The sequence below is a fragment of the Prionailurus bengalensis genome, chromosome X (assembly GCF_016509475.1).
Source record: "Prionailurus bengalensis isolate Pbe53 chromosome X, Fcat_Pben_1.1_paternal_pri, whole genome shotgun sequence".
Lineage (NCBI taxonomy): Eukaryota > Metazoa > Chordata > Mammalia > Carnivora > Felidae > Prionailurus > Prionailurus bengalensis.
The window spans coordinates 74,045,383-74,060,784 of record NC_057361.1 but is presented as its reverse complement, the minus strand read 5'-3'; the positions used below and the strand labels follow the sequence as shown (position 1 = coordinate 74,060,784).

Sequence of the window (15,402 nt, the reverse complement as noted above, 5' to 3'; positions counted from 1 at the left end):
AAAACATGAACATAAGGGAAGCAAAGAAAAAATAATAAAAAAACATAAGGAGGGGGACAAAAACTTAACAGACTCTTAAATATGGAGAACAAACAGAAGGGGTTGTGGGAGGGGGGATGGGCTAAATGGGTAACGGGCACTAAGGAATCTACTCCTGAAATCATTGTTGCACTATATGCTAACTAACTTGGATGTAAATTTAAAGGAAATAAATAAAATAAAAAAAAATAAAATAAAATAAAATAAAATAAGATAAAAAGAAATACAGATGTTTAGTAGTTCTGGAAAGTGTTAAAGTAAAGAAAATTGGTGAACATACCTTAACTAAGTGTTACCCAATTTTGGCTAAAAACCTCTTTTTTCTTATATATTACACCAATCAACATCTTGCACAACGTATGTTGTTCTGTGTTCATGGAATACATCTCTGGAGTACTCCAGATTTTAGAGACCAGTAATGCCTCTGCTATGAAAGGATAATCACCGTACAGGTGAAAAGAAAATTTACCACTACTGGTATCATGAGTGAAGGATCAATGTCAGCTTGAGTCAGTTTTTCTCCATCTACAGTATATACCCCCAACTACCCAGAGTAGCAGTTAGAGTCAAGTGCTCAGCACAGTGCTTAGCACATAAAATACTTTATTACTGCTTAGAGTGAAACAACACGAATTCTGCCCTAATGAAGCATTCTAAATCAAAATTGTCCTCCCTTCCTCATTTGTTCTGTGCACAAATAACTGATGGGATAAATGCAATATTCTTTAACCACATGAACAAAGACTTTTTAAAGGGGTCTCTAGAAAAAAAACACACATCTGGGATGGATACTCTTGGAAAGAGATTAATAACAGTGCATTTAAACTTATAGACAATATAGATCTCAAGCCTGAATAACTTAAAAAAAAAAAGCTAATTAAACTGACACTAGCAACTCTTCATTGATGTTTACCCACTCCAAGCAACACACCAATTCACTGAGAAGAAAACACTTGCTTACAGAAGAAATACTAAGCATCAAATCTCTTTTATTAATGTGTTCACATTAGGAAAAGTAAGGATTTGGTGAAAATTTCTCTTCTGGCTAGAGTATATCAGTAATATGTCTGACACTTACATGTTAGTTCCCTACTAATATCATCTGTGTACTCACAGAACAAGGAACTTTTGGAAGTCAACTAAGAAATCTTTATCAATCTAACATTTCATGCATATGAATGCACACAAATGTTTATAAATAAGCACTTAACTGTTGATTAAAGCAAATTATAACATGCCAAGGAATTATTAAAAAGCAAGTCTTCTATTTAACTTATAGGAAAAAGATCAGCTGGTAAAGCATGCTAATAGGTTAGGGAAAGTGGTCCCTATTTGTAAATTTATTGCATATTAAGACATTAAAATAAAATAAATAAAATGAATTCACATATTGGTACCAATTAAAAAAAAGAAGAGGGATCACAACCAACTCCACAGAACTACAATTATAAGAGAACATTATGAAAAACTATATGTTAAATAATTGTGCAATCAAAGAAATGGATAAATGCTTAGAAACATATGAACTACCAAAACTGAAACAGGAAGAAATACTTTCTGTTACTTGAATAATCTTGCAACCAGCAAATGAATTGAATCACTAATAAAAAAAGAATTCCTAGCAAACTAAAATCCAGGGACAGATGTTTTCATAGGGGTTTTCTACCAAACATTTAAATACAAGTTAATACCTATTTTCAACCTATTCCAAAATAGAAAAGGAAATAAAATGTACAAAGTCATTATAAGAGGCCAGGACCTGTCAGAAAAGCTAACATTAACAACACAGGAAACAACTGATGTTGGCAAGGATGTGAAGAAAGAGGAACCCTCTTACTCTTTTAGTGGAAGTGAAAACTGGTGCAGCCACTCTGGAAAACAGTATGGAGGTTTGTCAAAAAGTTAAAAACAGAACCTCCCTATGAACCAGCAGTTGCACTGCTAGGTATTTACACAAAGGATAAAAAGATACTTATTCAAATAAGCACATACACCTTGATGTTTATAGAAGATTTATCAACAACAGCCAAACTATGGAAAGAGCCCATATGTTCATTGACTGATGAATGGATACAGATAATGGGGTAGATACATACAGTGTGATGTTACTCAGCCATCAAAAAGAATGAAATATTGGCATTTGTAATGATGTGGCTAAAGCTAGAGTGTATTATGCTAAGCAAAATAAGTCAGTCATAGAAAGTAAAATACCACATGAATTCAATCATATGTGGAAATTAAGAAAACAGATGAACATGTAGAAGCAAATAAAAGAGAGAAGGGAAGCAAACCATAAGAGACTTTTAGCTATAGAGAACAAACTGAGGGTTGATGGAGGGAGTTGGGTGGTGGGTGGGCAAATGGGTGATGGGCATTAAGGAGGATGCTTGTTGCATAAGAATGAAACTAGACCACTTTCTTACACCATTCACAAAAATAAACTCAAAATGGATGAAGGACCTGAATGTGAGACAGGAAACCATCAAAACCTTAGAGGAGAAACCAGGGAAAAAACGTCTCTGACCTCAGCCTCAGAAATTTCTTACATGACACATTTCCAAGGGCAAGGGAATTAAAAGAAGGAATGAACTATTGGGACCTCATCAAGATAAAAACCTTCTTCAGTGCAAGGGAAACAATCAACAGAACTAAAAGACAACCAACGGAATGGGAAAGGATATTTGCAAATGACATATCAGATAAATGGTTATAATCCAAAATCTATAAAGAACTCACCAAACTCCACACCTGAAAAACAAATAATCCAGTTAAGAAATGGGCACCAGATATGAATAGACACTTTTCTAAAGAAGACATCCAGATGGCCAACAGGCACATGAAAAAATGCTCAACGTCACTCCTCATCAGGGAAATACAAATCAAAACCACACTCAGATATCACCTCACGTCAGTCAGAGTGGCTAAAATGAACAAATCAGGGGACTATAGATGCTGGAGAGGATGTGGAGAAATGGGAACCCTCTTGCACTGTTGGTGGGAATGCAAACTGGTGCAGTCACTCTGGAAAACAGTGTGAAGTTTCCTCAAAAAATTAGAAATGGATCTACCCTATGACCCAGAAATGGCACTGCTAGGAGTTTATCCAAGGGATACAGGAGTGTTGATGCATAGGGGCACATGTACCCCAATGTTTATAACAGCACTTTCAGTAGCCAAACTACGGAAAGAGCCTAAATGGCCATCAACTGATAAATGGATAAAGAAGATGTGGTTTATGTATACAATGGAATACTTCTTGGCAATGAGAAACAATGAAATTTGGCCATTTGCAGCAATGTGGATGGAGCTGGAGGGTTTTATGCTAAGTGAAATAAGTCAGACAGAGAAAGACAGATGCCATGTGTTTTCACTCATGTGGATCCTGAGAAACTTAGCAGAAGACCATGGGGGTGGGGAAGGTGAAGAAAAAAAGTTACAGAAAAAGAGGGAGGGAAACCATAAGAGACTCTTAAATACTGAGAACAAACAGAGGGCTGATGGCGGTGGGGGAGAGGGGAAAGTGGGTGATGGGCATTGAGGAGGGCACCTGTTGGGATAAACACTGGGTGTTGTATGGAAACCAATTTGACAATAAATTATATTTAACATAAAAAAATAAAGTTAGTTTGGAAGTGTTAAAAAAAAAGGAGGATGCTTGTTGTGATTAGCACCGTATGTTATATGTAAGTGGCGAAACCCTAAATTCTACAACTGAACCCAATTTTACTATATATGTCAACTATCTAGAATTGAAGTAAAAACTTAACAAAATAAAATAAAATTGATGAGATAAATTGAAAACTACACAACAAATGGAAAGGTAGTCCATGCTCATGGATTGGAAAAATTAATATTTTTAAATGTCCATATTTTCCAAAGTGATATATATAGATATTTAATCACTGTAACAGTGAAAAGCATTTTTTCATACAATAAAATAAAAAATTCTAAAATTTGTATGGAAGCACAAAAGACCCAAGTAGCCAAAGCAATCTGAAGAAAGAATAACAAAGTTGTATGTATCACAAAATGCCAGATTTCAAGATGTAATACAAAACTACAGTCATCAAAATAGTATGGTAGTGGCACAGAAATAGACACATAGGACAATGGTTCAGGAAAGAAAATTCAGACACAAATCTACTATTATGTGGTCAATTAGTCTATGACAAAAATGCAAGAATATACAATGGGAAAAGGGTCTCTCTAAGAAGTCATATGAAAACTGCACAGGTATTTTTAAAAGAATGGAACTGAACCACTTTCCAACACCATACACCAATTAAATTCAAAAAGGAATAAAGACCTAAATGTGATACCTGAAGCCATAAAACTCCTAAAAAAGAACACAGGTAGTAATTTCTCAGACATCAGACTTAATAACATTTTCCTAGATAGAGTTCCTAAAACAAGGAAAACAAAGGCAAAAATAAACCAAAAGAACACGTCAGAATAAAAAGCTTTTTCACTGCTAAGGAAACAATCAACAAAACCAAAAAACAATCTACTGAATAGTAGAAGTTATTTGCAAATGATATACCTGAAAAGCAGTTAATATCCCAAACATATAAAGAACTCTTATAGCTCAACGCAGAAAGTAAACAATATGATTTAAAAATGGGCAAAGCACCTGAATAGACATTATTTTTTTCCAAAAAAGACATTCATATATTCAACAGCCACTTGAAAAGATGCTCAATGTTAGTAATCATCAAGGAAATGGAAATCAAAATCACAGTGAGCTATAACCTTACACCTTTCTGAATGGCTAAAATAAAAAGACAAGAAGTAGCAAGTGTTGGTGAGGATGTGGAGGAAAATGAGCCTGACAGACTATTGTTGTGAATGTAAATTGGTGTAGTCACTGGAAAACAGTATGAAAACTCCTCAAAACTTCAAAAATATTAATAACATATGATCCAGTAATTCTACTACTGTGTGTAATTACACAAGGAAAACAAAAATCTTAATTCAAAAAGTTATATGCATCCCTATGTTTATTGCAGAATTATTTACAATAGCCAATATGGAAGCATCCTAAATGTCCATCAATAGATAAATAGATAAGATACACACACACACACACACACACACACACACACACACACACTAGAATACTGTGGAACCATAAAAAGAAAAAAAGAAAGAAGAAAATTTTGCCATTTGTGAAAACAAGGATGGACTAAGACTATTATGCTAAATGAAAAAAGTCAAACTGTGAAAGGCAAATACCTTATTATTTCACTCATGTGGAATTGAAGAAAAAATGAAAAAAAAACCCACAAAAATAACAGAGTCATAGTTGTAAATACAGAGAACAAAGTGAAGGCTGCCAGAGTGGAAGGAGTTGTGAAAGAAGTGGGAGATAGAGTCTTCTGGTTATGGAATGAATGACATGGGAATAAAAGTAACAGCATAAGAAATATAACCAATGATATTAAATAGTGTTAGTATTATAATAGCAATGGAAGCTACACTTGTGGTTAACATAGCATGATGCACAAATTTGTTGAATCCCTATGTTGTACGCCTAAAAATAATGTAACATTATGTGTCAATTACACTCAAATAAAACAATTTAAAAATGTCAAATACCAAATTACAATTTCACATGAAATGACTTCCTTTAATCTATAAACAGAAAAAAGAGGGAACATATCAGTACCAATTTTACAGAAAAAAAGATCTAAAGAGAGTGTTATGAACAATTGTACACCAACTATTTTCATAACCTTTATTAAATGGATACATTTCTAGAAACACACAATGTACCAATATTGATCCATCATGAAACAGAAAATCTGAACAGAGCTATAGTTTTAAGAAGATCAAGTCCCCCACCGAGTAATCACAACTGTCCAACAAAAGAAATCCTTAGTCCACATGACTTTGTTGTTGAATCCTTTCTAACATTTAGAGAAGAATTAACACCAATCTCTCTCAAATGCTTCAAAATATTGGAGAAGTAACACTTCTAAGGTTATTCTATAAGGTAAACATTACACTGACATGAAAGCCAGACGCAATAAGCCAGACACAATAAGAAAACTACACAACAGTATCTTTAATGAATACTGATACAAAAAATTTTAACATAATACTAGCATACTGAATTCAGCACTATTAAAATGATAAGACATCATAGTAAAGTAGGATTTATTCCTGTAATTCAAGGATGGGTGATTATATTAAAACCAATCAATTGACACATTGACAGAATGAAGGGGAAAATAAAACACATGATCATCTCAACTGATGCAGAAAAAAGTATGTGATAAAATTCATTTTACTTTTATGATGACAACACTGACCAAATTGGGAATAGAAAAAAACAACAACATAATATAGGCCATATATGGAAAACACAGGGCTAACATCATACTCAGTGGTGAAAGACTAAAGACTTTTCCTTCAAGACCAGGATGACAATTTTACCACTTTTATTCAATATAGTACTGAAAATCCTAGCCAGAGAAATTAGTCTAGAAAGATAGATAAAATGTATCTGCAATAGAAAGAAGAAATTAGACACCAATAAACAGAAAGATGCCTAATGTTTCTGGATTAGAAGACTCAATATTGTTAAAGTGGCAATATCACCCATGTGATCTACAGATTTTATATATATATATATATATATATATATATATATATATATATATATATATATCTTAACATGACTGATCATTAGGGAAACTCAAATTACATCCATGAAGAGATATCACTTCAAATACATTGGGCTAACTATTGAAAAGAAGGTAAAACAAAAATAACAAGTGTTGGTGATGATGTGCAGAAATTAGAACACTTTAGCTTTGTTGATGGGAATATAAAATAGTGAAGCTTCTATTGAAAATAGTATGGATACTCCTCAAAAAATTAAAAATACTATTAACATTTAATATTTTCACTTATTAGTATATCCCCAAAAGAATTGAAACCAGAGATCATCCAGATATTTGTACACCTATGTTCATAGCAGCAATATTCACAGTAGCCAAAAGGTGGGAGCAACCCACCTGTTCACTGATGAATGAATGAATAAAAACAAAACGTAATATGTACATATAATGTAATATTGTTCAGCTTTTGGGGCGCCTGGGTGGCTCAGTCGGTTGAGCGTCCGACTTCGCTCAGGTCACGATCTCACGGTCCGTGAGTTCGAGCCCCGCATCAGGCTCTGTGCTGACAGCTCAGAGCCTGGAGCCTGCTTCAGATTCTGTGTCTCCCTCTCTCTCTGGCCCTCCCCCCATTCATGCTCTGTCTCTCTCTGTCTCAAAAATAAATAAATGTTAAAAAAATAATGTAATATTGTTCAGCTTTAAAAGGAAATAAAAGTCTGACAAATGGTATAACATGGATGTGCAGAAATGTGTATAAATGGTATAACAGCTTTAAAAGGAAATAAAAGTCTGACAAATGGTATAACATGGATGAACTTGGAAGAATTATGTTATTCATAAAATATGTCAATCCCAAAAGGATAACTACTTATGATTCCACTTTTATGAGGCTCCTACAATTGTCAAATTCATAGAAACAGAAGATAAAATGGTGGTTGCCAGTAGCTGAGATTAGGGAGGAATGGAGATTTTTTGTTTAATGAGTAAAGAGTTTCAGTTTGAGGAGACAAAAGAAAGATCTGGATATGAATGATGGTAACATTTTCACAATGTGAATGTACTTAATGCCACTTAACACTTAAAAGTGGTTAAATGGTAAATTTTTCCTATTATGTTTGTGTACATATATATTTTCTATATTGAAGGGAGTGTATTGTAACCAAAAATCATATGTCTAAATTGTTGAACAATCCTATCACATTTTATCCAAATGAATGCCTCCCATTCAAAGAAGTTACCTTTGGAAAAATAAACACTTAATGAAATAGAGTTATTTTTCAGAGTATAATTAACATCTCTTTTGGGGGAATTCTCTCTGTATATTTTGTGGTGGTAAGTCTTCATCCTTTGGGGACCAATATATAACTTTTTGAAATAGTGAAGTCATATTGATTTGAGATGGTGAATAGTTTGAGTAATATAATTTGGCATTAAATTTCTTTATTCTTACATCATTTTATCTCATTATTTTATAGGGTAACTATCAAACAATAAAAAACATTTTAATGAATATATTTCTTGGGGCGGTTGAGTGGCTCACTCGGTTAAGCCTCTGACTTTGGCTCAGGTCATGATCTCATACTCTGCGAGTTTGAGCCCCGCATCAGGCTCTGTGCTGACATCTCAGAGCCTGGATGCTACTTCAGATTCTGTGTCCCCCTCTCGCTCTGTCCCTCCTTTGCTCATGCTCTGTCGCTCTCTCTCTCGCTCTCTCTCTCTCTCAAAAATAAATAAATGTTAAAATATTTAAAGAATATATTTCTTATGATGGAAATAAAATACATTTGAAAATTTTCTTCAAAATACTTTGAGTCTAGGAGTAAGTGTGCAATTTCACAAAAGATTAATTCTCTGAAAGGATTAACACTTATTTGGAAGACTAGTTTCTGGTAGTCTGAAAATCTTTCTCATTTCTGAAAAATAGATAAATAACAAAATACATATATACATAAATAAATCTAAACATTTTACCGTTCCACACAGTCAGAAAGCCTGGAGCAATGGTTAGAAGCAGGGGCATCATGAACCCCAGCAACATGTAAGAATCCATTATATGCTGCATCTCCCACACCTCCACGTCTTTTGGACATTGGAGCACATAGACTCCACTTGTTACTGTGCGGGTCAAAATATTCCATTGATTTGAGGCAGGAACTTCCATCACGACCACTGATAGCATATAGCCTAGAAAAAAAAAGAACAGAAGTATGTGTATGTGTGTGTGTGTGTGTGTGTGTGTGTGTGTGTGTAAAACATGTTTAATTTGTGCATAGATTAAAAATTAAAAAAAAACTTGTACAAAGCATTTCAAGTTTATGACTATATATTCTACTACCTTAGTATTTTGTAATGGATGGCCTGAGTTTGTGAATGGATAGATAACAAAAGGCACTTGCCAAGGTCCACTCTACTCCAAACCTCCCCAGCTTTATTATTTTTGTGAAAGTATGAGACAATAGATTAAAACATCCCATGAGAAATGAAGACAGAGAAAGAAAGGATATATCAAAAGCATTGGCAGTATTTGTCAATTATACCTCAATAAATCTGGAAAATTAAAATACAAAAAGGGAAGGTTGGATGTTTCCAAAGACTAACTCTAGTAACCTTACAATTTTGGCTAGGTTCAAATGATTAGCATTAGAATCCCTTTTATTTTATGAACTGCTTTATTCAATATTAAAAAAAAACATTTGTCACTAGGAAGACTAACAATAAATAATAAAGGGAATAAGAATCAACAAACTGGATTTTTTTCTAAGAAGGCATATTGGCTATTATTTCTCCCATAAATTGTAGAATGTCAATTCTTATGATGAGCAGTATTTTTTAATCCATTTAAATTTAATCCTTCATCAATAAAGAAGAAAAACATTTACTAAGCCATATGTCTATAACTGCCCTTCATGTTCAGTTGTAAATAATATCAAGTCAACAAAATAAAATTAAATTAGTCAAATTCGATTATTTCAATCTGTTCTGTAATTTGTAGGAGATTGTTTCCAAGTCACCTGATATTCAGGTCAAGCCAAAGATAATCAGATGCAGGAGTATTTTAAGCTCTAAGACACTGTAAGGCTGGGTATCCTCTTAACTACAACCATGTCCTACTTCTGATACAAGGTGCTATAAACTGTGCTGCAATTTCTACTGGACCCAGCTGTACGATGAAATACTGACTTTATATATAGTCAATACATATACCAAGGTTGTCCCCTGCCACTGATCTCTCCTGGTGTCTAAAATTGTCATCATTTAAGTCCCTCCTATGTGCTGTTTATTGTTTCCAAAGGTCCCTTATCTGAAAGGACATAATTACCTTAAAGGAGTAACAATTCAAGATCTTAGCAACCTTTAATATGTTACCTTGCTCTCATATACAAGTGATCAGGAAGGCAGAAAGATTCAGAAATATTGGACTCAGTGTAATTCTGGAATTGGGAGCCCTGAACACTCAGGACAGTGAATGATAAAGAAGACAAAGACTTACCCTATTACAAGACTAACCAAAGTTTTAATAATAAAAAGTTATGACGTAAAATGTGGCAACTTCTCGAGGGTAAAATTGAACTTGTTGGCCTAAAAAAGTGCTTCTCAAATTTAATGTGCTCACAGGCCACTTGAGGATCCTGTTAAAATGCCAATTCTGATTCAGGAGGTCTAGGGTAGGGCTAAAATTCAGAATTTCTAAATAGATCTCAAGTAATGCTGATGCTGTTGGTCACAGGACTATACTTGAGTAGCAGAGGACTGCAGAATATTTAATTAAATGTTCATTTTAGACAAGTATTTTCCATATAATGAAGGGAAAGTACCAACACAGGCCTTTTACTACTGGCTACTAGGATGTCCTGGTCATTGACAATGCTTTGGATCACATCTCTGAAGTGTTGTATCACATGAGCCGGGAGTAAAGAGCATTAATGTTTGGATTTGCTCACTTATTGTTTAATGGAATAACACCAACTGTGCTTCTAGGAGTTGACATACTGGCCACATAATTCCACTGACATCCCTCAGGGTCCCATCTTTCTACAGTATTTAGATAACTCCATCCATCATGACCACCAACAGCATACATTGGTCCTTCAAGTGTGGCTACACCTAGGAGATAAAAAAGCATGAGGGTTCACTTAGATATACCAAACAAAATGGATATTATTTATTTTGAAAGCTAAAAATTGTTTTTGTTTCTTAAATGACTTTGTGTGTGCATTAATAATTTACTAATCTTGATATGAAACTAAAAATTACCTCTTAACCCTAAGGAACTTTCAGGCATAATCTCTGTATCATGGAAGGTTATCATTGTTGTAATACTGAAGTTAAAAGAGGTAGTAGAACACACCATTTCTAGGGATGCAATAGAAAAAGGAAACTTATTTTTTTTCTGGCATAATTTCAACATCATCTTTTAAATTGTAAGTGATAGATGAGATTGAGATATATGTACTGAATCTTAGATAATTCTTATAATTGTAGACTGTGTCATGTATTTCTATTCCCTGCTTTTTATTACAGTGATTAAAAAATTCCCATGAAATAACCCAATAAGCAGGGATTTCTGAGGTTTAGTTAGAAATTTGTTCCATTAGATACTATGAATAGTCCCTATCTAACTACTTCCATGGGAATTCACACAATTGGCCTTTTCCCCCATCTTCTTCACCGTCCCAATCAGCACCTCAGGGGTATAACTTAATTACTTTTACTTTCTTAGTAATATCAATTAGACTTTAAAAACTTGCTTCAATTTCTCTGTAAGATACGTTTCTTAATTTTTTTTTTTCAACGTTTATTTATTTTTGGGACAGAGAGAGACAGAGCATGAATGGGGGAGGGGCAGAGAGAGAGGGAGACACAGAATCGGAAACTGGCTCCAGGCTCTGAGCCATCAGCCCAGAGCCCGACGCGGGGCTCGAACTCCCGGACCGCGAGATCGTGACCTGGCTGAAGTTGGACGCTCAACCGACTGCGCCACCCAGGCGCCCCTGTAAGATACGTTTCTAAGATATGTCTAGGAATCAGACTGACACAGTTGAGCTGAATAATTGCACAGTCTATAATATGAATAGACAATTTTCTAAACAATTTTGGAAAAAAACAATACCATTTCTGAATTCCACTTTTTAGCTGTTGAAGTCAGTTCTTAAAAACAAACAAAGACAATAATTCTGTTTTTTAAACAAACTCTATGATATTGAGAATTTATAGAGTCTAGAATGGAGAAAGATGTACCATGACAAATATGCAGGAGAATCAAAGCTTCCAGACTATTTCAGAAGTCTCCACCCCATCTTTCTTAAACTTCTTGGAATCTCTGGCTTAAGTATAACTTAGAGTTGCTCTCAACTGAAGCAGTTTTTCTAAACATCCCTGCTTTGAACCTGCATCCCAAAGCTTTTCCTGAAATACAGACTTGCCTCTTATGGGAAGGGACAGGATTCATCAAATTAGAAGCACAATGACTCTCCATAGTCAAGTTGTTTTGTTTTTTTTTTCTAAATTGAGTGTAGAAGAAAACTTCCTATTGTAGTTTTATGTTCCTCAATGATGTATTCCTTCTAAAACTTTTTATGTTTAAAAATACTGGTTGAAGGGGCACAGGGTTAGCAAGTATGACATCCGAAAAAAGAAAAAAAAAAGTTTCACAGGTTAGTATCATTTGCTTAAGCTTTTCAGCATTTTGGAGAGATTTTGACTAAGGGTTTGACTAAATCTCAATAATATGCACTTGTGATGAATGCTGTGTGATGTATGGAATTGTTGAATCACCAAACAGTACACCTGAAACTAATATATGTTAGTATGGGATTGTACACCTGAAACTAACACTGTATGTTAACTATACTGGGATTAAAGTAAAAAAAAAAATAAAATAAAACTCCAATAATGTGCAGCTGAATTTAACTTTTAAAAAGCTCTACTAAGGATGCATTCCTTAGAAACTATGTAACATTAAGCTCTTACCTAAGCCATGCCTATGTGTTGACATGGGAGGCATCACAGTCCAGATTTTTCCAACTGGATTAAAACATTCCATAGTATTCAAAGTTTTTAAACCATCTCTTCCTCCCACGACATAGAGCTTATTATCAATAACTGCAACTCCAAACTGAAGCCTACAGCCACTCATGGTGCCAATATGTAGCCAGCTGTTCGTTCTGAGGTCATATTTTTCAATTGTGGTGGTACCTTTTAAAGGGATATTGAACAGTGGAAAAATTGCTTGTATAAAAAAATTTTAGTTGTTATCATTCACATTATATTTATGTACCTATAATTTATAGCATAGAATCAGTGATTGCAACTCAAATTAAAGTAAGTAGTCCAGATGATTCTCTAACCTGGCAGACAAGGCAAGGTAATATTTTGCTACGAGCAGATCCAAATGGAAGAGTCAGAATAAAACAGCTTATTTAATATATATGGCTTGTATATTCATAATGGATTCTTTGGCTATGTTATGCTATTAGTAATACTAATACAGGTGTCAAACATGATAATTTACAACAAAAATTATCTTGTAATCTATTACTGACTCTTTATACATCCATTATGATTTTAAATACCTATGGCCATTCAATATATTGATTATGCTCTTTTATTTTATTCAGGTTTTTTTTGTGTGTGTGTCTGTGTTGATTTAAAATACAAGTGACTAAAGAAACAGGAGTGAAAGTTTCTTTTAAATGGGCCTTTGGGGGCACATGGGTTGCTCAGTCAGTTAAGTGCCTGACTCTTGATTTTGGCTCAGGTCATGATCTCTGGGTTGTGGGATCAAGCCCTGCATTGGGCTCTGTTCTGGGCATGGAGCCTGCTTGGAATTCTCTTTCTCTACTTCTGGCCCTTTCTCTCTCTCTCTCTCTCTCTCTCTCAAAAATAAATAAATGGGCCTTTGGTATTTTTTTGATTATTTATTTATTTATTTTGAAATAGAGAGAGAGAGAGAGATGGGAGGGGAAGAAAGAGGGAGACAGAATCCCAAGCAGGCTCTGCACTGTCAGTGCAGAGCCTGATGCAGGACTTGAATTCATGAAGCACGAGATCATGACCAGAGCTGAAACCCTGTCAGATGCTTAACTGACTGAGCCACCCAGGTGCCTCCAATTCATACAATTTTACATGATGTTAAAATTAAGGATTGTAATTTAAAATAGATTAAGCTTACTTATTATTTATTTATTATTATATTTAAGAATGTAATTCTGAGATACTACCTATTTTATGTGTTAATAAAATTTCATTTTCTATTCAACCGCTAAAATGTCCGTTTTACTACCATAGCATACTGCCACTATTGCCATAGTAAATCGTCACTACTTCATACTTCATTGAGAATTTTTGCATCCATGTTCATCATGGATATTGGCCTCTAGTTCTCTTTTTTAGCAAAGTATTTTTCTTGGTTTGGTATCAGGGTAATGCCAGCCTCATACAATGAATTTTGAAGTTTTCCTTATTTTTTTAATTATTATTTTTATTTTTTTGTAATATTTTGAGAAGAATCGGCATTCACTCTTCTTTAAATGTTTGGTAGAATTCGCCCATGAAGCCATCCAGCCCTGGACTTCTGCTTACTGGGAGCCTTATTTTTTTTTATTTTTTTTAATTTATTTTTGAGACAGAGAGAGACAGAGCATGAGTGGCAGAGGGGCAGAGAAAGAGGGAGACACAGAATTTGATGCAGGCTCCAGGCTCTGAGTTGTCAGCACAGAGCCTGACGTGGGACTTGAACTCACAAACCAAGAGATCATGACCTGAGCTGAAGTCAGACGCTTAGCCAACTCAGACACCCAGGCGCCCCTGCATACTGGGAGCCTTTTGATTCTGATTCAGTTTCCTTGCTGGTTATCAGTCTGTTCAAGTTTTCTATTTCTTCTTGTTTCAATTTTTGTAGTTTATATGTTTCTAGGATTTTTTTTTCATTTTTTCCAGATTGTCCAATTTGTTGGCATATAGTTTTTCATAATTGTTTGTATTTCTGTGGTGTTGGTTGTTATTTATCATCTCTCAATAGTTACTTGATTTCTTTGGGTCCTTTTCTTTTTGACATATCTAGCTAGAGGTTTTTTTTTAATTTTGTTATTTTTTTCAAAGAACCAGTTTCTGGTTTTATTGATCTATTTTATTGATTTTTATTTTCTATATCATTTATTTCTACCCTAATCTTTTTTTTTTTTTCCTTTCCTGGATTCAGGCTTCATTTGTTGTTCTTTTTGTAGCTCCTTTAGGTACATAATAAATTGTCCATTTCTTTAAGCAATGCTTTTCACCATTCAAAAGAGCTGCTGCTATATTTTAGTAAAATTTGATTTTGCACAAAAAGGAAGTTTCTGATTAATTACCAAGGTTGGAAATAAAGAATTATTATCCACAGATATAGTGTACCTACACAGATTTTGACAGATTTAGGGAATTTCATTCCAAATATATAGAACCAACCATAGGAATAAGCAAAAAACACTTTTCAGTTTTTATTCTACTGAGTGATTTTTGGAGAAAATATAATTCATTACTTATGATGAAAATGCTTACATCTGAAATGTATCCACTGGCCAATTATAATGCTATGGTATGAGATCATATCAATCCAAAATTTAAGCAAAGTATATTGTATCTATGTCTGCTTCTGAAAGTTTTTCTATGTATATTGGATTAGTGAAGACCATGTATTTCTTTTCTGTAATTTTAGATCTTTTCTGATGAATAGTGCACTGTAAGCCTTTATGTCTCAGAA

At 34.1% G+C, this 15,402-nt stretch overlaps 1 protein-coding gene across 1 annotated transcript in view; it reads right to left on the bottom strand.

Annotated features, from left to right (window-relative positions):
• Positions 1 to 15,402, bottom strand: part of KLHL4 (kelch like family member 4) — a 321,514-nt gene that overhangs the window by 22,186 nt on the left and 283,926 nt on the right. Inside the window, 3 exon segments of the mRNA XM_043569993.1 lie at positions 8,634 to 8,846; positions 10,604 to 10,766; positions 12,633 to 12,857. Coding sequence (XP_043425928.1) covers positions 8,634 to 8,846; positions 10,604 to 10,766; positions 12,633 to 12,857 — 601 coding nt within the window.